Raw genomic sequence first — 26,324 nt, forward strand, 5'->3', positions numbered from 1 at the left:
AGGTAGTCTGGATGGTGCCGTATTGGTTAACGTGCATGATAGAGTTCAAGCCCTAATATGCATATTTATTTCATTATCTCGTAAAGTCTAAAATTTAAACCCAAATCATCGTTTCTACATGTGTTATGTATATTTCGTCCCTTCAGTTGTATTGACATCCGTCATCCTGTAAAAAAAAATTGGAATATCGGGATACAAACCAAAAAAGTTGATTATCTGGACGGAGTAGGCAGATCATGAATACTTTCAAAATTATGGATATCCGCTTCGTGTCTATCTTTAGGTTTAAGCGCCAAGTTTAAACAGAACTAAGGATATCATATGTAAAATATTTATTCAGTCTAATGGTTTGAGAGCTTCTATCTTGTAGATAATGAGGTCAATCCTCACAAAGGGGCAGCCTTTAAATATATGTATTAGGTGTTAAATTATTCTGGACGGTCTATCCGTGTATGCCATCGTTGGATTGAACGTGCAAACAATTATCGATAATGTCTGTGCATGGGTTATGCTAATTTAGGATTTTATATATATGCCGTTTTAGGTAAAAAATAAAAATAAAATATCCTGCATTGTATTTGATCATATCAAATGTAAAACCGGATGTTGTATCCACATCCCTTATGGTACTTCGGTATGCGTACATACATCATCAAAGTGACGAAAAAAACAGAGCGAGAAAGAGTTCCTTTGTCGTTATTAATTAGTAGAAGTTATTAACTTATTACCATATGAAATGGATGATTACATAGTGAGAATGAACTCATAAAATGGGAAATAGTCGCATGATATACTTATTATTTAGGTTAAAAGCTTGCAACTTTGATTAGTCGTACATCTCTAGCCTCCTTCACACGGCAGTCGATATACTGCAACATTCGAAATACCAAAACAATATATGTATCATGACACTGGAAACGATACACTAAGACAGAAACTCCAAATGGATTTATACATTCATACAATCATACCAAAAATGGAAGGATTATCACTCCATTATTCTAATTATCCAGAATGCTTGACTTTTGCAAATTAAAACTTTGTTATAATATTATGTCAAAAGTACTACTTTTGTTATGAAAATAAAAGATCACCAGCTTTCACTTCTTTCTTTTACGAGTGTGAATTGCTACCGATAGTATATGACATTTTAACTATTGTTAGAGATGATCTAATTAGCTAATTTTGTCATATGTGCAAAGAATTGTATTCTATTTGATTTTTTTTTAATCGGAACAATATATTCTTCTAAAAATGATTGTATGTGATTATATCTTTTGAAATAACACTGAAACAAAATTTGACATTTACTATAAAAATGAAACGATTTGTTTGTAGTTTTGTTCTTCGTAATCTTCACTTTAGTATATACAAGATATTTTGAACTATGTATTTATGTTGTAGTTTAATTAGTGCCTACATATTCATCAACTGAACTCTATGTACTGTTTTGGAGCCGAGTGTATAAATGAACTTTTAAGATATTTCCTAGGATAAAAAAAGCTTTAAAGTTATTTTCCACATTCGAAAAAGAAAGTAATAGTATGAAACAAACGAACTAACAAGTAACAAGTTATGGAGACGTACGTGTCACAATTGGTGCTAAAACGAATGGGGTAGGGAACTGAAACACCACAAGTTGTAGGGAGTGTGGCCACAAGGTCGGTGTTGAGGCCAGTGATATCCTTAGCCGCAGATTTTAGGCACTCACAGACTTGTCGGCGGTCCGGTGTGGTCTGAGCCATTTGGTTCAATGATTTGACTCCAACGCAGCAGTCTGATGGCAATGAACCACTGTTGGTCAAGTAGCCTATACACCGTGCCAGTGTGCTTGTCACTGTCCCACACGTTATGGTTGACTCTGATGGGGATGCCATGTAGACGGCTAGGACGAGGAGGCATGTGGTGATCTTTGAAGGGAACATCATTTTTTGTTTTTGAATTAATTGTTTTACTTTCTTGAGATCGTCGGCGAGGTTTTTATAATTTGGAAAGCTCATGAATATCATGCGTACCCGTTAATTATGCTTAGTTTCTCATGCATGCAAATTTAATGAATACAAAAAGGTAATATTAAACATTAAAGTACACATATTCCAACGTTATACATTGCTTTCCCGATCTTGGGTAGTTGAGTTTCAAGAAGATGTAACATCAGAAATCTAAATAGATATTTCTACTGGGTTGACTAAACATATATATATATATATATATGAATATATTACCGAAAGACTAAATTACGAACCAAGCGCTCGTAGCTTGGTGGTAAAGGAGGTACAGCTGTACTGCCCGCCACCCGGGTTCGAGTCTTAGCCACAACGGATTTAACATCTCTTCCGTTGGGGCGCTGGACCCCTTTCGGGGGATAGTTGGGAATGTGACTGCCCAGATACCAGAGTTATAAAAAAAAAAAAAAAGACTAAATTACGTTAAACAAATTTCCACACGAAAAAAAACATTTTCCGCAAAGGTAAAATCATTTAGTTATGAATGTAAACGAAGCGCGGCCTACGTTATTTGGACATGTTAAAGCAGGTTGCCAAGCACAAATTATGAGGCCACTCGTACGAGTTCAAGAGACTAACAAGTGATAAAAAAAAAAAATCATGATCATGGCAGTCCAAGGATATAAAGGAAAAAATGGACATCATCCAAGCAAAATATTAGTGAACGAAAACATCAAATGGTTTTAAGAGCAGGATTATTGCAGGTGCTAAGAGGAGTGCTTAAGGGTGGGTTCCACCAAAAAAGGAGAAGCAGCGATGCCAAAAACGCCAGATCTGGCGCCGGTGCTTGAGCTGTATCGCGGGCCCCACTGACACGTGGCGGCCCGCGATTTGTTCGTTTTAATTTTTTTTTTTTTTTAAATCAGAGAAAAAACCAAAATAAAAAAAAAAAAAAAATTAAGCACCCCACTTGGGGTGCTAGGGTTAAAGATGCTCTAAGAGTTGGAGGCATTATTGGAGATAACTTAGCAAAATGTATATCTTGTGCATCAACGGTTACAGACCGTTAATTTAATTTAATATAATGATATTAATATCAAATTTTTAATATATATGTTCTTCTCAATTTTTCCTAATACTATTTAATCTTTTCAGATTTTCTTCTGATTTCACCTAGATCTCTTACAAGTTATATCTTTATATTTGTGTTTTTCATAATGGTCGATTTCCTAATAGATAGCAAGGGAAAATGACAAGAGGAGAGGATGTAAAACACAGCCGGGCAAAAGATATATATTAGGACGATGTCTATCGTAGGCAAAGCTGTTAATTTGTATGATCATAAACTTCACACTCTCACAACGTATTCCTTCACACACTCGCCAACAAATAACAAGAGCACAAACGAAAAGGTGAGAAATGAAGCGAAAAAGTTATGATCATAGTGTGAAGAAACTGCATAAGGGCTGATCTTGTTTACGAGTCAAGTCTCTTGTGTTTGTGAGGATCAGTTGTATTTCCTCATATAGTGACGATCTTTCTCGCAAACTTAAAGCACAATAATTAATCCAGTGGACTATCTTAATACTGATTATAAATATTTTAATTTCTACCTCTACTTATGTCAGTTTGATAAAATTTGTGTTTAAAAAAATTCCTATAGTGTCGGTCTTAGTTTATATACACCGTGCGGAAGTAGTGATGCATTAAAAGCAGAACGTGGCAACAAGATGGGAACAATACATATCGTAATTCCATATATCATCAGAGGAATACATAACACAGACGACCAATTAAATGGACCGTCATATATAAAGAAAGACATGAAACACACAAATTCTAAAACACAACAGATAACAGTAATATGATTTGGATACACTTATACTAGTGACATCTTAATTATTCTTTAATACTCTCTCAACGATTATATGATAAACCCTTCAACGTATACATCCTCTCATGCTCACCTGACGCTGCAACCAACCAAATACATTCAACACATTGTTACGTGGTTAGTAACACTCCAATAAACACCCTTAAGTAAAATGAAATATATAAAGTAAAGAGTATATTACTTGTTACAGTTGGTTCTTGCGCTGATGGGGTAAGAGATCCTAACACGGCAAGCACCAGGAAGACCAGCAGCACGGCGTGCGTTAAGTCTAGAACCCAAGGCTTTAGCTGCTCCTTGGATGCAACGACAAGCTTGCTGGCGGTCAGTGGTGGTCCGAGCCATGCTATTGAGCGTCCGAACGCCAGAACAACACCCTGGAGAAATGTAACCACCTTTTGTCAGGTAGTTGATGCATTGGCCCAAGTTGCTGGCGACTGCGCCACACGATATTGCTGCCTCGGTCGCCATTGGAGCGGACACTAGCATGCACACAATCACCAACGTCGACAACTTTAAGAGCCCCTCCATAATCTTAACTTTTTGTATTTCTTTTTTTTTCTTAAGTAAGGAATGGATTTGGATGATGAAAAAGAGCTAATAAGGATTGTGTTTATATAGAGAAGAGCTAAGAGTGCAAATGCATGAAAGTGAGGGGAGCGGTGTGAGTGTAGTTGGTGGTTGGTTTCATTTAATACATTGCTTACTCTCTTTTCTCATCTTTGTAGTTTTATATACTAGTTTAGTAAATCTATGTCAACTACTACATACTGATCTCCGTTTTGTTCTCTCTTTTTTTTTGTCAGATCAGATCTATAGACTAGATCAGAATGTGTAGATCATTCTTGTATACACGTAAAAGACCAATCATTATATTACTCTATGTCCAGGCTTCCAGCTTAGCAAATTGTATTGTAACAACGTTTGATGTAGTTATGGAATTAATGCATGGTGGCAAAACTGAACAACATACAAGTTTGTTAGATACAATAAAGTAAATTGGATATTTAGGCTTTTAAAGTACAAAATCTTATATATATATATGTTACATGAAAGTTAATTTCCTGCAATTTATGCTAGCAAGTTGTTTATTCCTTGTCCCTTTCTTTCCTTTGTACAAAGGGCTCGTTTTCATTCGGTTTCGCAAGAAGACCTACAACAAAATAATGTATTCTCTTCCAAAACATGGTTTGGAACAACCTAATGGCAAATACATAGATTTGCTTTCGACTATTCCAACTTTGATCAAATTTCTTCGTTTTCTGGAATTGTTTTTCTTCATCAATAAGGTTAATCCTAGATTAGGTTAATCCTGGATAGAGAATTAACCTTATTGATTAGTATACATATACTTCTGACTATGACTCTCAGTCAGCCTTGCCAACTTCTTCAATATTCGAGCTGCTTTCCACAACAGTCTCTCTTACAAACCTACCACAGTGTATTTACAAGAGTTAGGTTCAAGAAAGAAAGATGCATGTTTGAATTGGAGACGACAGGAACGTCGTTTAGCAACAGCCTATTTTTCCTATTGAATAGCCAAAAAAAAAACAAAGATGATTACCTGAGCCAAAGAGGACACAAATGCCATCCTGAGGAGACACCAATCTCTGACTGTCCTTCCTGCGTTACAATGTTGGGTCTCAGCTAAATATCAGTAACATGACGTTTCAGAAGCTCTGCTACTTGACTGTAAGCATAAGCTTATTATCAAGGAGAGAGGAGAAAAAAGGTCAACAAAGTTAGTGCACCATGTGTTTCTAATAAGAATATGTTCTGGCAGTGTTGAGGATCCCAGAACTGTCTGCGGATGTGTATTCAAATATGTTCATGGGTAAGAAAATCTCAGCTCAGACAAAAACACTTTCTTTCAATATGTGAGCACCACTCTATGGCCGTGGAAGCAGAATTGCAAATTCAAAAATCAGAGCATCCAAACTATGAGATTCATTGTCAAACTCTATATTAACATAAACATTTTACGAAACAAACAAACCATGGAAGAATCTATGGCAATGTAAACTTCATGTAGTGATGCCACTAGAAAGATGAATTATATCAGCCTGTGTAATAGACATTAAAGGTAACAGCAGGAAAAAAATAAAGACGATCAACCAATGCCTCCCAGAAGATGAATATATAACTTTCACTAGATTGTAAAACCCTACATACAATAGATAGCAGAGAGATTAACTAGGCATAAGACATGGGATTTAAGCAACAAAGGCATCACAATCTTGAGAAGCTACCACCAAATATGTCATATATTCTTGAGTTTTCAGATTTGAGCGTAAGACCTGACATATCTGGTTAGGCCAGATTCGTATTTAGTAAGTTCAGACAAAATTCACTTATTCATACAGAAGACAGACGATAAGGAGACAGCTAAATCAGGAGAGCAAAAAATGAGCTAGGTAAGGAGTATTACGTACAGCTAAGAGGCATATCGATAACTTGAGCTGTGACTCCAAGCAAATCTCTTCCAGAATATCTCTGTGCAAACGGAAAAAAATAAAGCCACAGCGAAATGACTCAAACCAATGCTAAGCAGAGAAACTTTACTAATAAGGCAAAGCTTATAAATGAGTAGAAACCGATGCCAAAGTTAATAAATGACTCAATGACATACCAATTTTCATCAATCACTGGAACTTCTAAGCTCTTAGGAGTCATCACAAAAAGCCAAATAAGAAAATTTTCACTTCCAACTTGGAACTTGGAAGCCACACATCAGACACCGAATCAGCATATGACTAATGTACAAACAAGAAGAAGCTGTGGAGAAATCAACATCGTACTCCACATTCAGCAGCACAAAGAGATAATAAGAACACAATCTGCAACAAATAAGAGTTAAACATACCATACAAAAATGGCTCCTACTCTAATCAAAACAGTCCGAGACAGAATCATCACTGTATCTTCATCATCAGCTACTTGAGAAGTAACAACAAGAAACTGCTACATACTATCCACTAGCACGGCCCTACAAGATTATAATCTGAGCAGTAATCTCACATCTTATAAAGGATCTGTTCCAGTGTTAGGCCAAGCCAAATAGGTTTCGCTATGGGGATCAATCAACACCTACAAAAATCAACATGATTCAATCTAATTTCCAGAAAAAAAATGTATTATAATCCCTAGACACCAAGAACCTAATCATATACACAGTACCTCGCGATTAATAGCGAAGATCATGTTAAGCTCAGCTCAATTAATATGTACAGAAGGATACGATCCTGCGACCACGACCAATGAGTTCCACGGATGCGATCCTGCGACCACGACCATTCCCGCCGCCATAACTTGCTTCTTCCGTGACATTTTCGCCTGGAAACGGAGGAACTTTTAGACGATGATGAGCAACTGACAGAGCACTCTTATTGGGCCGAAACTTTAGCCCAACCCAACTTGTTGATTCAGTATTTGATCAGTACTGTGCATTTTGGTATTTTGACCAATGTACAGACAGATTCATTGTTCCGAAAAAATAATAATAATAGTCTTGAAACAACTAAATTTAAAACTGAGAAAATATACTTAAAAATGTAATTCACAATTTCATGTTAAAGCTTCATGGTAGAATTCCAACCTAATGATTAATTAAGAAGTGATGAGAACATTAGAATCCATGAATTATATATGATTCTAGTGAAAAACTTCTTACTAATTCATTAGATAGAATGATTGAATAAACCATAAAGTTTGCTATCTATTATGATTTTTATTTTCAGATTTTGGAGAAAACAATAAACTTAAATAGATAAAGATATTGAAAATGGGGATAAAGATCCAACTGAAAAACTTACTACCTCAGAAACTGAAACTAATAATAGATCTAGAAAAGATTTTAATTGATAACATTTTCACAGATTTTGAATTAGTTCGGGGCACTTTCAACTTTAGGCTAGTTTAGATTTTATGTATTATGGATTGTTTTCGAAAATATATTTATATTAAATATGACTTTTTTTTGAAATATAAGACATAAATTTCCACATCTAGAAAAATATGTATATGCGGAAAAATAGACGCCATTTAATGGATTAATAATATATTTGGTGCTGGTAGATGTTGCATGAACCTTTTTAAATTGAGTATTTGCACTCAGTATGTCTAGTTTGAGAAAAAATGGAATACTTATGATTAGATTTTAGATAAGTTGTGCATATTTTTTTGTAAATGATCTAGGATCCAGAAAATTGACTCATATATCTTTTTCTTTGTGCAATATTATAGATTAATTTTAGGATTTTAGTCTATTTTTAGTTTTCTGAAGATTAAATGTTTATACCGACTTCTCCAATAAAAGCTCGAATACAATATCAGGTATTAATTAACAATAACGGTTATTTAAAAACCACGATCTGAAGATTTTAGTTTATTTTTTAATTTTGTGAAGATAAAATGTGTAAACTAACTTCTTCGATAAAAACGCGATTAAAATATAATGTATTAACTAACAGTAACAATTATTTTAAGATTTTAGTTTATTTTTAATTTTATAAAAGATGTTTATACCAACTTCTTCGATAAAAGACGCGGGTATAATATAAAGTATTAACTAACGATAACGGTTATTTGAAAAAAAACTATTATACTAACTAACCAAATTTAATTTAATATGCTAGTTATAAACCAAAAAAAAAAAACTAATCCCCTCACAATCTAAGCAAGCATCCAAAATACCCAAAAATATCATAATTCGGACTCTAAATTTGACTTCCTTTACCAATAGAAAGACAAACATCGAACTAAATCTCTTAAAAATTGACCAACTCAGAATACATCAAAAAGACATAACAATGTATAACTGACGAATCAATAACCAAACTCCAAAATGGTGTCTAGAATCCAAATCTAGTTAATGCTGGTCTCCCTTTCCAAATACTGCATTCGTTAAGAATAAGAAAAGGAGAGAAAGAACATTAATACACAACAGAACCGAACCTTTGAACATTAATCACTTCGAAACCAATCACATCCTCTTCCTTTTGCTCTGATATCGTTTGTACTCGCTTGTTTTGTTTTGTTTTGGCCATCGCCGAATTCAAATTCGAGGGCGTAGCTTACAACGAACTGATTCCTTTCGTGTTTTGATCAATCGGTTGCTCTCGTTATCAATCGTTATTCTGTCCTCTTCCATGGCTGCGCCGCCTCTGTCTCTGTCTAATAAGCCTGAGTTCTGGAACAGAATGGAGGAAGCCACCCGTGAGATTATAGAGCAGGTTCATCCAACACTTGCGTCCGAGGATCGAAGAAGAGATGTGACTGATTATATGCAAAGACTAATCAAAATGACACTAGGATGCGAGGTTCATCCCTTTGTTTTAAAACATTCTCTGTTAATGTTCTTATTACATTTGGCTTATGTCTGCATTAACATCTTGAAGTCACGTGCGTTTTAATGCTTGAAGTCGACTATGTTTTAATCACAGTGCAGTGTTATAGCAAAATATTCATGTTAGGCTCTGTCTTGTTATTCTTATGTGTATTGTCAGGTACATGCTTTTGGATCAGTCCCATTGAAAACGTATCTTCCGGATGGAGACATTGATCTCACAACTTTTGGTGGACCGTGGAACGATGATGAACTGGCCCATAAAGTTTTGGCTGTGCTTGAGAATGAGAGGGAGAAACATAATGTGGATCCCCGGTTTATAATTAAGGATGTGAAGTTGATACGTGCTGAGGTTTGTTTATGTTAATCTCTTATGTTATTTTATACTTTGAACACTAGCCTAGGCCGTTGAGTATGTGGGTGTTTATGCATGCTGATCATGTGTTTTTTTTTTTTTGTTTTTGTTATCTCCTTGCTGCAGGTTAAACTTGTGACATGTCTGGTGCAGAACCTTGTGGTTGATATCTCTTTTAATCAGCTCGGTGGGATTTCTACTCTGTGCTTTCTCGAGAAGGTAATCTGGCCTCTTCAGTATCATTATGTTGTAATCATACTTCTGGTGCAGAACCTTGTAGTAACATGTTTGAAGGGCATTTGCCTAGAACAATGTTCGTATCAGCAATTTTTGAAGGATGACAAAGATTGATGTTGACGGTTTGAGTATGCAGATGGATCACCTCATTGGAAAGGACCATCTATTCAAGAGAAGTATCATACTCATCAAAGCTTGGTGCTTCTACGAGAGCCATATTCTCGGGGCTGTTCATGGATTGATATCCACATATGCTCTGGAGACGTTGGTCTTATATATTTTCAATCTCTTCCACTCATCGCTGGATGGTCCACTAGCAGTAAGAGTGTTCAGCTATCTTCAGCGACAAACCATTGTTTAGTCTCATATTTGATTTACTGAGCTTTTGTTTTCCGTAGGTTCTATACAAATTCTTGGAGTATTTCAGCAAGTTCGACTGGGATAAGTATTGCATTAGCTTGAGCGGTCCTGTCTGCCGTTCCTCTCTACCAGAAATTTTTGGTAAGCATTGGCTCCAGCTTATGTAAATTTGAGATGTCTTGTCAGTCTCAAATTATTTGTTTATTTGTGGACCTTCTTCAAAAAATATTAACGGTATTTAAACAAAATGATATAGTTTTAAAAGTTAATAGCTCCATCTATATATGTTTAATTTTTGTGAAAAAATTAGAAAGTGTAATTAAAAATTTCAAGTTTTGAGGCACCTAATTTTTATATATATATATATATGTTTAAACTTTCCGCTCCACTTACACGTGCTAAAACACACGGCCCTGGTTTTTGTGATCTCAGTGTGCATTTTTTTGATTTATATAGTTGATACTCCGGAAAATGGCGGGCAAGATCTACTGCTGACAAGTGATTTTCTCAATGACTGTTTGGTGATGTACTGTGTACCTTCACAAGGTTTAGAGACAAATCCACGTGCGTTTCCATCAAAGTATCTTAATATAATTGACCCGCTTAAAGAAAATAACAATCTTGGTCGCAGCGTAAACAAAGGTTGAGACTCCTTTTCTTTTCTTTTCTTTTCTTTACTGTTTTGGTAAAATTATAAAGCTCTCATTAATAAATTGTTTTCTCTTACACAGCTAACTTCAATCGGATACGAACTGCATTCACATTCGGTGCTCGTAAGCTTCGGCAAATCATCTTGCAGTCAGAGGAAGACATAAGTTTTGAGCTTCAAAACTTCTTCTCGAACATGCTACTACGCAAGCATAGGAGTGGCCATCATTCTCTCAATCGGATCGAAAACGGTGAAGTATTAAATGGAAACGTTGCGGAGAAACTGCAAGAGAAATCATGTCTTGCTGATTCTAAAAGAGTTAAAGAAGAGACACATGCCGGCACTCCAAATGTTCTGGCTGACCTCACAGGGGATAATGACAGCCAGTTTTACAGTTTGGTATATGGACGCTGGCAGCTTGGTTATGTCCAAAACGGTCCTATGTCTCCACTATGGACTCAGCTTCCGGATAACAACGATTCATGGGAAGTGTTTCCACTAAACGCCAATGGAGCTCATAGCTTTCTTATGAACCCTCAGATGATTCCAAATGCTGATTTTGGTCTCGAGGAATTGCCTACGCATCAAGGCACTGAGACATACTTCCCCAATATGGTATTTACGTACACATCTCTTATTGACACTATGAAAAAATGTGACGCCAAGCTTCTTAACAATTCCTTTTTAAATGCAGAACCAATACAGGGATAGTAGACCTCCGTTCTCCCGAAGAGGAAACTCACGACGTAACACATCAGAAATGAATTTCCGTGACGGAAACAGCCGTGAGGGACGAGACCATCATCTTCATCATTATCCCAACCAAACAAATGGTGATATGAGTCAGGCTGGTATACTTGGAAGCTTCTTTGGTTCCAATGGGTTGATAAATCATCCATGTGAGCCTCTACCAGCGGAAGTACGTGACCATCCTGAGGGAAGCAAGCAAAGTGATATCGCAACATCTACACCCTCCTCCATGCAGGAAGATCGGTACATCATATTCTCTGACACCATTAAAACGTCATTGAAGTATTTAATATTTTGATCATCAAATTCGTTTCAGTGTGACTATTTCATTCATTGTGGTATGTGCGTGTAGGCAATCATACAATTTGACGGATGATCAGGAGTTCCCTTCTTTGTAGCTCTGATCTGATCACAGAAAACTTGCTCGTTAGACCGGTATAGGAACTGGTATAGCTTTCTAACTTGTTTGTTTTGTTTCCTTAAGTTATTCGTATCCCAAAAAAGAAAAACAAAAACAAAAAGAAGGAACTGATTTGTTTTGGGTTATGTTTATTGTTTCCCGTTACTTTTGTTGTTTCTATAGATTTTAATCTATGTAACTTCATTGTCGAAATCTTAAACTCTTGGACAAAACCTTCGAAGGGGTTTGTATTTAATATACTTAGAGAGGTTTGCGAGTATATTATAGGATGTTTTTTTGGTTAACTTCAAGCCTCAACGTCAATAGTCTACTTTGTTGATGCCTTCGAAATGCATTTATTCTTCTTAGCAATGGTAGAAAGTATCAAAAATCTGGGTCCTTGTGTGAACCGTGTATATTTGATAAATAGAGTTTACCAAAATGTGAACGTCTTCTCTTTTGAGTATGATAAACAAATTTGATTCTTGTTTTTTTTTTTCGAGTCCGAAATAAAATTCGATTAACTTAAAAAAAAATTTCATAATCAAATAATCAGAAGAATTATAAGAAATGTCCAACTCCTAGTCGTAGACAAAGATGGTTGTTTATCTTCTCGTATCAAACGTAGCGGCAGTTGAACAATTCTAGAAAGGCAAATGTAAAAGTAGCAATAAGGAAATGGTTATTAGATAATGTGATTAGCAATTTGGCAAAACATATGAATGAGTTTTAAGTTATTTTGTTATCATTTAATCAACTTTTACAAACAATGTAGAAAAAAGCATTTAAAAGTTGTTGTAAACTGTGAATATTGAATTGCAAATTTGCAATCTATAGTGAAGTTAAACAAGATTGGTTTGTCCCCAAATAAAAACACACTAGATAGGAATACTCATAAAAGAAGAGGATTACTTAATAATATATAGAATGTAATAAGAGTTGATCATACATAAGAATAAAACATAATGGAATATTAAAAAGAAATTTGCGGTAATTAGGTTATCTAACCTCATGCATCCAAACAAATCATCTATATTAAAAAATTTCTCACGTACGAATATAAAAGTAAAGAAATACTAGTAGAGATTCTTAAGCCAAGGGCTAAAGGTCGATAGAAAGAACATGGAGAGCAAAGGGCCGTCGCCAGTAGTTCCACTTGTGCTCGTCGTAGTCTTTGGATGGCTCCTCTGCGGCTCATACCTTATCTTGCTATTAGAGGATTACATATTACCAATCTTACAAACCGGAACATTCATTGTAGGAATCCTTCTCTTACTTCTCCTTCTGCTTCTCCATGTCTTCTCTTCTTCTTGGATCTCTCCATGGATCCCTTCCCTTCTCATTATACCATCACCTACCTCTGCGACTTCCACTGACTCAGACAGCTTTGGCCTCGGGTCCTTTCTTTTGCTTTCACTATTTTTCATCTTCTTCTGGTTGTTTCAGTCATTCTAATTAATGTTTATAATTGTACTTGAACATATTGATATGTTCTCTTCTGGGTATTGTGTTTGTGAAATATTGTTTCAGTTGTTGTACATTTCCTAGAAAAAAAACCCTACTTGATTAATCATGCAAGACTCCATCAGCATATAGAAAAACAGACTATGTGGTTAATCATGCAACTCTCTAGCTACAGATTGCTTGATTAATAATGAGTTCAAGCAACTCCAAATAATAAAATGCTATATACCAAAACAAAATAAATATCATGTCATTTAGTTGAGTGATTCAGTAGCAAAATCTACTCTATTTACAAAATATCATGAGACAGGGTAGAAAAAGAACGTAGAAAAGACAAGCTAGGCTAGAGAAGGAGCTTGCAGAGGAGAGGAAGAGAGAAAACAAAGAGAAGAAGTTGGAAGACTAGTGGAAGAACGGAGAAAGCTAAGAGATGAGAAAAAATTGAGGCATAGAAATGCAGCAAACTTGTTACTGTCTGTCAAGGAGAAAATCATCAAAGAGACGAAAAGAAGCGTTAGAAGAAAAGGAAAGAGCGAGAGGGATAAACCTTTTAAATAAGAGCAGTTCTGATGGTGAAGAGAAGGAAAGGAAACCGAGCAGAAGTGCGATCTTGATTACATGTACTTATAGTTTTCGAGGCTCCAACATGGATACATGGTTTAAGAGAATAATAATGCGGCTAGTATCGTTAGAAAACCTGGTGGTTGGTTTCCTCTATACGTATCTTTGACAATCCTATCAGTTTTGTCCTCCCATCGCCATGCACTGTACTTTAGTCGGTCCACTACCAGTAGTTTATGTTCTTCCCTGCATTATCTAGCACGGATAAGTGTTTTCCTTTTAGTATACAAACAGAAAGCATTCTCTTGATGAACCTGCTCCAGACAATCCATTTGAACACCTTTCTCCTAATAACTGGCTCAATTTAAGTGATTGTTCGATTGAAGACCTTTTGTTTCTGTAGTTTCCTGAGATGGCCAGATGACAAGATGTTAATCTCACTGATAGATACCGAATATTAGAGCTGACGTGGCTGATGGTTGCTTTGTTGGCAAGGAAGTGAAGTTGCTAATTCATAGAGAGGCTTTGCTGTTACTGAACAGGAGGAGTATAAATAAAGATCCATGAGTGTTGTTCAATGGTACTAAACTTAAGCAGCCTAATCTTGAATATATGCGATGAATTAAGAGCTGAATCATATGGTACAATTTGAGATTGTGCAGGAAAGTGAAGGGCTTAGCCTCAATGGAATAATGGTTACGGGAAGCAATATGTGGCGGTGGGTGAGGTTGAGAACAACCAAGAGAAGATGTAGAGAGTCGTTTTGGTAAATAAAGATTTAAACGTAATGAGGTCAATTTTTTTTGCAGATAAACACACTTCAGTTTGTGTCCAACATGTTCCTACTGAATCTACACGTGCGATATAACCCGTATAAACGAAACCAAATGTATAATCTTTTGGTGTAAAAAAAAGTGTTTTCACCTCTTTGCCGGGAACCCAAGCATTGTAAATAGTCCCTCCCACCGTGAGTTGAACCCAAGTGGCGGAAGTTACAGCCGCAATCCCTTTACCACTAGGCCAACTCAACGTTGGTCCAAATGTATAATCTTTTTGTTGTATAATTGAATACTGGCGAAAGTGAGAAAGCGTATTACTCTCTACGCGATCGCTTGAAGCCGTAGTAAAGTGATAAAGTGCCTTTGGTTAATAAAAGCATCACTAAATTTTCTCTTCAGCATATAAACCAAATATCTTTGTCATTTTTGGCTGCAACTGCATCCACACATATTATTAACATAACAAAAATATCTTACTTCAATTATTCAAATAATATAAGTCATATGATGTCGGTCTATTCGATTGGACATTTAGTATTTTTTATTGTTTTTAAATAAATATATATTTCTGTCAGCCCATCACTATAATTATTCTCTATAATGTTGTTAAGCATTCATGGTATCTCATATCTTTTTTTAACTATTATAAAATATAAGAAAAAAACATGAAAAACCAATTCATGAAGAAGAAATTTTTACAAAATTCTTCAGGAACTTTGTGCACACTTGTCATCTTACTGGTTTGGTACTTTGGTATGTTCATAATTTAAAATAATTACATGATTACATTATATAAAATATTAATATTTTATTTTAAAAAATACTAGAGTTTTGTTTATGATATGCTCTCACTAAGGTAGTGTCCTAGTGGGTGCACCCTTTCCACTAGCACAAATAGGGAAAAGTAGTTTAATCAATCACATTTTCATTTGCTTTATATCCAAATTATAAGCCGTATCCAATGCATTTAATTTTCCAGTAGCTTGTACGCAAAATAGTTTGAATTTGGCTCCCGTCATGTAAATTTCCTCGTTATTTCTAACTACTTTTCTTCATGTTGTATTGGATCGGTTGACTTTCTAAATTGAGTTATTTTATTCTTTTTTTTTTGTAAACTTAGTTATTTTATTCTTGAAATGCTCTTAGTTGCATTTTGAAATTTCATTCTGCAATTCTCTGAATCCCTCTTTGATCTCAATGTGTATACCACTATATTGTGGTCCAAATCAAGAACGTGTGTACCAATGGTTGGCCCCGATCATAACCAAAGACAATTGTAAACTGGTGAGATATTTTTAATTTTAGAAATGTTTTTTTTGTCTCTGTGACAAAAAAAAATGTTTTTTGTCTGTTTTATTCATTCATTTCAGTTCATATTTTAAGATAGCGATTATAAGGATGGGAAACTCATAGACTTCAAAGTTTGTTCCTAATCTTCAAGGAGTCTACTTCTCTAATTAAAAAATGGTAAAGTGATTATAGAAGAAATTGAAATTATGACCCAGTCCAATGACTCAGTATACGGATCATGTGGTCAAGATCTGACTGAATGATGATAATAATATATCAAAGCTTCTAAGCATACAATGAACGAAACAAATTAAAAAGAAGAGATATGCGACTATGATGAGAAGAAAAATGAAACTATGACCGAGTCTAATAAGTCAGTATATATACGTCTCTCCTCGGATTAAGATTATATGGTCAAGATCTTACGAATGATGATATGATATATAGTATTATAAAGCTTGTAAACATACAATTAATGATACAAAAAGGTTCAAGAAGAGATGTGTTGTTCGTTAACTCGAAAAAGTCAAGTATGAACAATAATAGACAGATCATAAAACTATAGTTTAGAAGGAAGAGGCAAAGAATTGATATCAAAAACTTTAAAGATAAAACGAGTGGGATGAATAGAAAAATGAGTGTGAAGAATAGAACCAACGGTTGAAATAAGCTGCCTCTTAACTTGCTTGGTGATGCCTCCCATCGACACAATCTCTGCATATGCAGCTGCTTCTTTGTTTCCACCGAACACTATCTCTATTGACCCCTTCAACACCACCATCACCAACTGCAATAAACATTTTTTTTGTTTAATAAACATAGAATTTGGAAGATTTCTAATCTCATCTTCTCAACACATTGAAGCCAGTCCCGGACAACCCAGAAGGAAAGGGAAGACAGAACGACAATCACCGGAGGGATACGTACGGTGTAAGCAAGATCTACTCATAATTCCAGTAGGACATCTCAATTCTTTGCATATAAAATATCTAATAGAAAAGGCCAATGATGTTGACCTTTTTATAAGCCATATTTTGTCAAGATGCCAATTTAAGTGAAACCTAGTAAACAATCTTTTTATCATTGGCATCCCAATAAAATTATTAGTATCATTTTATAGTATTTAGGAATATTCAAGCGAATTCTATAAGTTGTACAAGATGCCTCAAATATCTTTCCCAAAGACCTTATATTTCTAAACCAAAAATAAAGCTCCTTCTATTTATACAAGATACTAATTAGAGAAGAATTGAGTGTATTTAGAAAAAGATACATCACTTGTACGATCTGTAAATACATTGAACAAATTTTAACTTGTGTAAAAAACTCTAAAATGGAAAGAGAATACTGAGTTTCATTAAAAGACAAAAATGCATCTGGAGAAGTTAAACAAGTTGCATATGTAAGTCCAATTCTAAAGGAAACAGGAATCAAACGTTAAGAGAGCTTCTTACGTTCTCAGGCCGTCCAACGATAGAAGCGACGGCTTTGGTGACTTCCGAGTAGAACGGATCGGTTTTGAAGCCGTCCAAATTGACGTTAGTTGTAATATAAAGACAAGGCATTTTGTTACCGTCAACACCAACGTCCGTTTCTTGATGCCCTTAAGCTTATTTCCAAGAATCTGTAGAAAGACAAAAAGAAGGATCAATAAAGGCTATATTGTGGAGTTGAAGTTGAAGATGAAGAAAAGAAGATCTCACATGGCCAATAAATAGAGAACTTAGAAGAAAAAATCGTCTCCAAGTTAATGAAGTGTTTAATAAGAAATGATTGAGTTGCATTATTATAAAATGTGTAAGATGTGAACAATTTTTGAAATAATATCTTTGGTGAAATCTGACAACTTGACGTGTGACTGAATCAATTACTACAGCTACGTCGCCCTCTAAAACAATTGGTTTCAGACCCAAATTGGACCACACAACAATTAAAACACGTCCCTAATTAATTATTATTTAGGATAACCAAAGGATTAACCTAATATGGTGAAGCAATGTTGTTAGTATCTCCTCCGTACGTGGAACCTTCTGAGAAATATTGAAAGACAGAATTTAATCAGATTAAATATATACTTTCAGATCTTGGTTATGCATATACATGTGGTGCGGATGGACCGCCACTTATGCATCTTAAGATATTTGATTATGGTTTCTACTATTAAGCTCACTTTTATAAAAGTTATTGGACAAAACTTATAAATAACATTAACTAGATTTTTGTCACAAAATAGTATTTAAAGAAAAGAATTCTAAAATAGCATTTATTAATCAATAAAAACACTAAATTACCCTACATCTTGAACTCTAAACCCTAATTTCATGCACCTCTTAGAAATTGAACCCTAAACTCTATCACTAAATCCTAAACTCAAATATATAAATATATTTATTTTATTATTTAATGAATACTATTTTAGATATTTTTTTGAACAAAAAACTTGATTTAATATTATTTGAAGGTATTTTCAAAACGATTGGCTATAGCTGCCTAATTCAAATTTTATTGAAATCGTTAGGTATGGTTGCTGGTTACACAGTTTGCAGTTGCACATGCTTGTTACATGTTTTTGGTACGAGTTTGCGTGTGAGTTTATATAAACATCTACTTTTCCTTAATGTATTAGTATAAGTTTTTAGAGCATCTCCAAGAAGACTTTATTTTTTCCTCTATAATTTACATTTAAATAGAGTAACTCTATTATAGAGTTACTCTATTTTAGAGTGATATATAAAAAAAATTATAGCGTACCATTGGAGATGGTCCTCAATGAGAGCGATGCATAAGACTTATACGGCGTGCTGTTGAAAATCATGCAAGTAAATATCTCATACTTAAATTACATATACATGTCATACGTAAAGCTACTATGACCCCAATTAGGTGTTCTCAACATCAATTTCATGTCCCCAGTTACTAACCATTAATAATAATAGTCGATGTTCCCAACTGAAGCGGAAGCGAGATCCATGTGTAAAATGTGTAATACGCGTAGAAAGAAGATATAATAATGGTGTCAGATGATAAGTTATGTTGTACCCCACAAAAACAACTGGAAGAATAATACATGCTCAGTTTGAATATAACTCAATTGTCGATTCACATTATAGATTTTAAGTTCGGAATAAAGTGGCGTATTTACATTCGTAAAAGAACAATGTGGATTTGTCGGGGGAGATGTATGTATTAGACTATGTTTCTAGACTTCTAGTGTAGGTTGTGTTGTGTGGTCCAGTTGTTTCTTCGAGTAAGTAAAGGACTGTTTGGTAGGTCAAGATAAGAAAACGAGTTCTCTTGGATTTTGTAGATGCTCAAAATAACAAGAATAACTTAGTACGATAATATAATTAACCAACCCACATGACCAATTGACCATACATTTACGTCTAAATGTTCTACATTTAATACTCTTTTCTACATGATCATTGCAAGGATCCTCAAATCCGTAATGTTCCCAAATCTTAATATACCATTCTTCGTGATTCAGTATCTATCTCAAACTCAAACTCAAGTGATATTATGGTGGCAGTCATACGGACATCCCATATAAGATTAACACTAGATTTTGACCCGTGCAACCGTACGGGTGTTTGTTTTCACTTTTCTATACATAAATTATTGTTTTAGAACATAAGTGGTATGTTACAAAAAAAAAAGAAAAGAACATAAGTGGTATATATTTTTAATGTTAATCATATACTTAAATATTTATATAACTATTTCAAATACAATAATTTTATAATTTACATGTTATAATTAATTAATTGTTTAAACCTTATGTATTTACCACTTATTATTATATATTTATCTTATTGTATTTGCATTTAGTTATTAAGCAAATAAATATATTCATGAAAAAATATATTTAAAAAATATTTTGTATTTAATTTATGCTAAATTCTGACCCGTATTTCAAAACTGGATTTCTTTTTACCAATATTTTTATGCTTATTCATTTTAGATAATTTATTATTGTATATATAAAAGTGTAAGATATGTTAATTTTTAGACATGTATTATATAGTTTGTTAATTTTAAGCCGTTCTATCATCATATTATATTTTAAATAAATAGTTTATATTTATGAAAATAAAATTTATAAATTTATCAATTGAATATAATTTTATCATATTTATTTTAGTATAATAATTATATTTTAACGTGATCATGACTATAATTTATTTATTTTTATTTCTAAACGATAACTTAAAATACATTAAGTTATTGTTTAAATAGTACACAGATTTATTAGAATTTTTAAAATATAATATATAAATATATATTATATTTAAAATAAAAATATATTATGATTAAAGTAGTTACAAAGATTTTATATTATTAACTTTAAAGAAATACATGTATTATATAGTTTGATAATGTTAACCAATCTTACCAACATATTAGATTTTATTTTTGAACATAAATATTTTATAATTACGAAAATAAAATATATAAATATATAAATTTAATACAATTTTATTATATTTAGCTGAATATAATAATTTTAATTTAATATGATTGATTATGATTATATAATAACTAAAATGTTATAGATTTTTTTATTTTTCATTTTATATAATTGAATATATTAATGTATAATAATATTTTAAACTAATTTCGAAATTAGTGAAAATATTTAAATATAATTTCGAAAATGAAGATCTTGTAAAAATCTTTTTAAACAGATTTGTTAGAATTTTAAAATAAATATATTTATATTTAAAATGAAAAGATATCAAAAGATACTATGATTAAAATATTTTAAAAATTATATTTATTATTAGTCTGAATTAAAATATAGTATGAATTTCTATGAATAGGTCCATTAGGTCCATTTTTAAAAAAATCACACATGAATGAAGGTTGTGACTTCTGTTTTAATATATAAGATTTGTTAACTAAGCCCAAAATGACTAACCTCGTCAGTCATCACTTAACTCGTTCATGCTTTATAAGCAGGCCTTAAGGTTGACAACATTTAATGTCTTTTTATATCACAATACATTGGGTTCCCCCTCCAGCTCAAGGCTTCTTTGTTAACCTATTATTCTTTCTTTCTTTTTTTGTGAACAAACCATTATTCAAATCTGAAAATTTAGTGTCACTGGACTTAGAGCATCTCCAATGTATGTCTCTATATTTTCCTCTAAAATAGAGATCTCTATTATAGAGGTGGATTTGCTCCAATGTATGCCTCTATAATAGAGTTCCTCTATTTTAGAGGAAAATATAGAGGAATCCTACTTTTTTACCTCTATATTTAGAGATGAAAATAGCAAATCTCTATATTTTCCCCTATAAATAGAGGAACTCTATTATAGAGGCATACATTGGAGCAAATCCACCTCTATAATAGAGTTTCTCTATTTTAGAGGAAAATATAGAGATAAAAATAGAGGTGGGTTGGAGATGGTCTTACAGCCAACGTCTCACATGTTTTTGTTTCATGAGCTTCGTTTCTTACCCGAATTTCCAAACCCAATGCATTTATAAGAACCCATGATTCATGAGAATTTATGATAAGAACTTCAACATCTTAGGCTTTCAAAGCGATTAATTTTTTTTTTAAAATGAATCAAATCTATTAAATTGCAACACAAGTTTTAGAAACTTCTACATCAGTTCATCATTTACGTGCATACTTTACTTCTTTATTCAATTTCTTAAGGATTCAACGAGTTTTAGATAGAGTTGGGATGAAGGACCGTGAATCAGAGGACAGAGCTGGTGGTCGAAGGGGAAAAGATAAAAGGAAAGAAGAAAAAAGCAGAGAAGATTCGGATCCCATGGTGGCTGTGGGAGGAGGATTAACTGAACAAAATTATAATCAACTCAGAAAATCTGATAATGAAAACATTTATTTATTTTTTAGTGTTAACGAAAAAGAACCAAAAGAGGATAAAGCGTTCCACAAATCCAGCCACTAATTTTCCCAAATCATATAAACAAGTTACCACTTATACAAGTCTTTGGTACTAAACGAAATTGATAGAATAAGTCTAATGCCCCAAAAAAAAGTAATTTGCTGAAACATAGACAGAGCCTCTGTCACAGAGGCTGTCTTTCCCGTATGATTAAAGGGTACTTATTTACTGTCCCACTGTCTCGCTAAGTTAAAAGTAAACTCCAAAGGCAAAGGTTTCAAACATTGGTAAAGCAATATTGTAACGGCCCGGTTCCTGGCCCAAAAAATTCTCTAAAAAAATGGGCTTCTCTACGACCTATTTGACAAAGACCTAGGGTTTTCCCTTCCTCTTCCCTATAAAAAGGAGATGCAGCCTCCCTTTTTGCCTCACTCAGAAACTGAAGTGAAGCTCTGCAGAAAATTTCCGAAGACCAGAAACCCTAGTCGTCGAGCTCTCTCCCCTTCTCTCTTGCGCCGCCTCTCTCTCTTCTCTCTCTCTCTCTCCTCGCCGTCGCACGCTCTCTCTCTCTCCTCGCCGGCGCCGTGTAGTGGTGGTGGTGACCAGATCTCAATCTCCTCTCCATTGTCTCTTGTTTCCAGATCCAGATCTAGGCTAAGGTGGAGTGTCTTGAACCCATCTTGTTCTCATGTTTTGTATACTCCTTTATGTTGGAGTTAGGTTTGATTAGACCTTGTTTGAGAGCTAGGATGAATTAGTACTAAGTTGATAGATGAATGGATCATGATGCATAAGAACCCTCATATTGTTAAATGGGACTTAGTAAACTGAAATGGAGTTGTGGTAGTGATAATTGATTGGTGATTTATGCTTGTATGTTTGGATGTGTAGTCCCATAAGTGGTTTGTGATTAAAGCTAGGATGCTAGAGAGAAATGAATGCTAAGGGGCTACACATGGGACTACACATCCAAACATACAAGCATCAATTACTAATCATTCATCACCACAACAACACAAGACAGTTCATTAAGTCTCATTTAACAGTATGAGGGTTCTTATGCATCATGATCCATTCATCTATCAACCTAGTACTAACCATGTTCTATCATCCTAGAACTCAAACAGGGTCTAATCAAACCTAACTCCAACATAAAGGAGTATACAGAACATGAGAACAAGATGGGTTCAAGACACTCCACCTTAGCCTAGATCTGGATCTGGAAACAAGAGACAAGGGAGAGGAGATTGAGATCTGGTCACCACCACCACTACACGGCGCCGGCGAGGAGAGAGAGAGAGAGCGTGCGACGGCGAGGAGAGAGAAGAGAGAGAGGCGGCGCAAGAGAGAAGGGGAGAGAGCTCAACGGCTAGGGTTTCTGGTCTCCGGGAATTCTCTGCAGAGCTTCGCTTCAGTTTCTGAGTGAGGCAAAAAGGGAGGCTGCATCTCCTTTTTATAGGGAAGAGGAAGGGAAAACCCTAGATCTTTGCCAAATAGGCCGTAGAGAAGCCCATTTTCTTAGGGAAATTTTTGGACCAGAAACCGGACCGTTACAAATATGTCCACAAGAATCAGCACACTATAGATCCACCATGATATCAATAAACGCCAAAACATTTTTATATTTTTTAGTTTTGATTTTTGATTTTTTTTTTTACAGAACTTAGTCACTTTTTATAGAGATGCTTAGAATAAGATAATCACAAATAAAATATTGAAAATTTAGAAGTTAACATTTATATAATTGACTATTAAAGGAAGAAGAGAAGTATGTATACAAAAAGGGGGGGAATTATGATATACAAAAGTAGGAATTATAAGTTGAGTTCTTAAAAGTCAAACAAAAAACAATAAGTTCAGTTGAAAAACACGGTTTGTACAAAAAAAAAAATTAATATGGAAAACTTTAAAATGCTTTTGATATAGGTTTTAAATTTTGTAACTGTATCAGCTAAGAAACCATATTTCAAAAATCTGAGCATTTTTGTATTTATATTACTCTTCTAGAAAAGCTAAAGACCTCATTAACAAGATAGGGAATAATGATTAAATTTCCAACTGTAAGTTTCAGTTACAGATGGTGGTCCAACGTTACTATAGTATTGCCATTACACACATTGGTAATAACTATTCGTTTAGTTAAAGTTTTTCAAATGATGTTAATTAATTGTTTAGTTTGTAGGTTATGGGAATGAACTGGAAAGTATAAAGTTGAATTTTTTTCAAAAAAAAAGTATAAAGTTGAAATCGCATGGGGTGGAAAGATGATTAATTTTCGCTAACTAACGTATATTATATGCTAATTGATCAGATCCCCAGATATTCTCATAATCATCCTCCCTCTTATTATGTTGAAACTTGAAATAAAGTGGTGACCGTGAACTCCTTTTGCTTTTTAGAATCTATAGGAGAGTAACAAAAACTTTTTACGAAGTTATTAAGGTCTAATCCTTTTTATTATTAAAGGAGAAGCAAAAATAAAAAATAACTTTGAGGTAAATTATTTACAAATAGGCATGCAACTTTTAACCAGATTCCAATAGGAGATGTCAAGTTGATGCATTTTGGAAGGACAAGAAAGAAGGAGCCGGTTGGGGGTTCATCCTCTTCGAAGATCAGCAAGTTAAACTAGTGGGTGTAAGGAAAGGAAGCTGCGCCTTGTCGCCATTGCATGCTGAAGTTGAAGCTAGGCCTTTGCTGGGAAATGAAAGAGACGAGACAGTTTGGTGTTAATGAGGCCTGTTTCGAATCAGATTGCCAACAACTGACTCGCCTTATTCAAACCCCGCAGGAATGGCCACCCTAGGGCCAGAACTGGACGAGATTGATTTTTTTAGCTCTGAGTTCTCTTCTTTCACTATCCGTTTTATACGACGTGCTGAAAATGTCCGTGTGGACTGCCTCTCAAAGGCAGGACGATCACGAGCTTCAGGTTTCTGTTTCTTGGATACCAAGACCCCCCATGGCTAGCTCATGAAGCTTGCCTGTTTGAACCTCTAGTTACCTAATAAAGTTTTACTTTTGATGCAAAAAAAAAGATCCGAATACCCAAACCGGATCTGATCCAAAATGGACCGATTCGGCTCGGTTTCGGATCCATGAGATTTAGTCGATGGATAAAGTTATGAATATCCATGAGTATCGGGTGGGATTCGGTTTATATCCAGAACTGTTCGGGTTACCCGATTAATCCGAAAACTCTATTTAAGAACGTGTACAATAGATGATTTCTTTTACTTTTCAAGTTTATAATCGGTGATTTTATGTTAAATCTTGATATTTTATGTATAAATGGCAAAAAAATCACGAATCAAATGATGAATTTCAGTCTGCAACCCTAAAGGAAGCTGCAAATTAGAGTTTGGGAAAAGGAGGCACAAGGAAGCATATGCAGAAAATTGCAAAATTGCCATTCATTAATGAAAAACTAAAAAAAATGGCATTCGGACCCAAATTGCCAGATATTTTAATAAGGTTTGTGACCGCTGGAACACTATAACAAATTGTTTAAATTTCTCAAAGTTTATAGAGATATTTACATTTTGGGTTTTAAATGGTAAAACCGATCCAGAATCAACCAGAACCAAACCAGATCCAAACCAAAATTCAATCAAGTACTATTTGGATACACTTTCTAAATAACCGAAATATCTAGAACCGAACGGGTCTTATCCGGAATCGATCCGATTACCTGAAATTGCAGGCCTATTTACAAGTGTGTTTTGCATACATGTCATAATGAGAGTCTTTCTCAATCTCTTTTGATCTTTACCCTTTCATAACTAGAGTATTTACTAAATTTGTCACTGCACTGACATATTATATTTAATTTGACAATGCTTATTTTGTAATGATTTTTGCTTATTTCCTGTGGGATTTTCCATACTTAATTATCAGCAGCATTTCCATTACATGCATGCATTCTTAACATTCATAGTTGTCATTAAAAGAAGAATTGAGTGACGAAGGAAAAGAAAGGTTTATGTAAAAAAAATTGAAATTTTTAGAACATCAACTATGATTTTTATTTTTTAACCAGAATATGTGCAGGCTCTTGGTTAGATTACTGACTCAAAAAATATGCTTGGATCATCAACATCAATATGTAGCTCGAGAAACTGATTCAATTTTTCTCTAAATAAACTAACTCAAAAATAGACATGTGATTTATAAATTTCTATCATATTTTTTAGGCATGGGCATTCGGGGTCCCAATCGGGTTTCGGTTTTATCCATTCGGGTTTCGGTTTTTCGGGTTTATCAAAATCAACCCCATTCGGGTTATATAAAAGTTCGGTTCGGGACCGGTTCGGGTTCTATCGAGTTCGGGTCGGGGTTAGTAAATCTTCAAAGAACCGGTATAACCCATTGTACTTTCGGGTTTGGGTCCCAATCGGTTCTTCAGTTTAAAAATACATGATTTGTACCTATTTT

The 26,324-nt window shown here is 34.3% G+C and overlaps 5 protein-coding genes across 16 annotated transcripts; 1 reads left to right on the forward strand and 4 right to left on the reverse strand.

Moving 5' to 3' along the window:
* Nucleotides 1-552: 552 nt before the first annotated feature.
* On the reverse strand, nucleotides 553-1,975 carry LOC103860714 (non-specific lipid-transfer protein 12). Its single transcript, XM_009138373.3, has 2 exons — nucleotides 1,588-1,975; nucleotides 553-869 (listed from the first exon to the last, which is right to left on the reverse strand). The coding sequence occupies exons 1-2, from the start codon at nucleotides 1,926-1,928 to the stop codon at nucleotides 851-853; spliced, it is 360 nt and encodes a 119-aa protein (XP_009136621.1). The 5' UTR covers nucleotides 1,929-1,975; the 3' UTR covers nucleotides 553-850.
* Nucleotides 1,976-3,666: 1,691 nt separating this feature from the next.
* On the reverse strand, nucleotides 3,667-15,794 carry LOC103860716 (non-specific lipid-transfer protein 5). Of its 10 annotated transcripts, XM_033288933.1 has the most exons (7): nucleotides 7,015-7,218; nucleotides 6,701-6,924; nucleotides 6,467-6,612; nucleotides 6,270-6,330; nucleotides 5,402-5,460; nucleotides 4,022-5,268; nucleotides 3,674-3,919 (listed from the first exon to the last, which is right to left on the reverse strand). In XM_033288933.1, exons 6-7 carry the CDS (start codon nucleotides 4,366-4,368, stop codon nucleotides 3,910-3,912), a joined length of 357 nt encoding a protein of 118 aa, XP_033144824.1. In that variant the 5' UTR covers nucleotides 4,369-5,268; nucleotides 5,402-5,460; nucleotides 6,270-6,330; nucleotides 6,467-6,612; nucleotides 6,701-6,924; nucleotides 7,015-7,218; the 3' UTR covers nucleotides 3,674-3,909. The 10 variants fall into 10 exon arrangements, with proteins under 10 accessions (XP_033144825.1, XP_033144827.1, XP_033144824.1 ...); XM_033288934.1 differs by having other exon boundaries at nucleotides 3,667-3,919; nucleotides 5,402-6,330; nucleotides 6,467-6,674; nucleotides 6,856-6,948; nucleotides 7,093-7,139; XM_033288937.1 differs by lacking the exon at nucleotides 6,467-6,612 and having other exon boundaries at nucleotides 6,856-6,924.
* Nucleotides 7,503-12,208, forward strand: LOC103860718. 2 transcript variants are annotated; one of them, XM_009138375.3, is made up of 9 exons: nucleotides 7,503-9,155; nucleotides 9,342-9,533; nucleotides 9,663-9,755; nucleotides 9,910-10,092; nucleotides 10,172-10,274; nucleotides 10,590-10,775; nucleotides 10,865-11,397; nucleotides 11,477-11,775; nucleotides 11,885-12,208. In XM_009138375.3, exons 1-9 carry the CDS (start codon nucleotides 8,985-8,987, stop codon nucleotides 11,928-11,930), a joined length of 1,806 nt encoding a protein of 601 aa, XP_009136623.1. In that variant the 5' UTR covers nucleotides 7,503-8,984; the 3' UTR covers nucleotides 11,931-12,208. The 2 variants fall into 2 exon arrangements, with proteins under 2 accessions (XP_009136623.1, XP_033144761.1); XM_033288870.1 differs by having other exon boundaries at nucleotides 11,477-12,097.
* Nucleotides 12,225-15,770, reverse strand: LOC108871247. The gene has a single exon (XM_033288944.1). The coding sequence runs from the start codon at nucleotides 13,357-13,359 to the stop codon at nucleotides 13,153-13,155; it is 207 nt and encodes a 68-aa protein (XP_033144835.1). The 5' UTR covers nucleotides 13,360-15,770; the 3' UTR covers nucleotides 12,225-13,152.
* Nucleotides 15,795-16,448: 654 nt separating the features above from the next.
* Nucleotides 16,449-17,888, reverse strand: LOC103860720 (macrophage migration inhibitory factor homolog). 2 transcript variants are annotated; one of them, XM_009138377.2, is made up of 3 exons: nucleotides 17,730-17,888; nucleotides 17,481-17,650; nucleotides 16,449-16,813 (listed from the first exon to the last, which is right to left on the reverse strand). In XM_009138377.2, the coding sequence occupies exons 2-3, from the start codon at nucleotides 17,589-17,591 to the stop codon at nucleotides 16,586-16,588; spliced, it is 339 nt and encodes a 112-aa protein (XP_009136625.1). In that variant the 5' UTR covers nucleotides 17,592-17,650; nucleotides 17,730-17,888; the 3' UTR covers nucleotides 16,449-16,585. The 2 variants fall into 2 exon arrangements, with proteins under 2 accessions (XP_009136625.1, XP_009136624.1); XM_009138376.3 differs by lacking the exon at nucleotides 17,730-17,888 and having other exon boundaries at nucleotides 17,481-17,718.
* Nucleotides 17,889-26,324: the final 8,436 nt, after the last annotated feature.

Source organism: Brassica rapa, chromosome A03 (assembly GCF_000309985.2).
Source record: "Brassica rapa cultivar Chiifu-401-42 chromosome A03, CAAS_Brap_v3.01, whole genome shotgun sequence".
Lineage (NCBI taxonomy): Eukaryota > Viridiplantae > Streptophyta > Magnoliopsida > Brassicales > Brassicaceae > Brassica > Brassica rapa.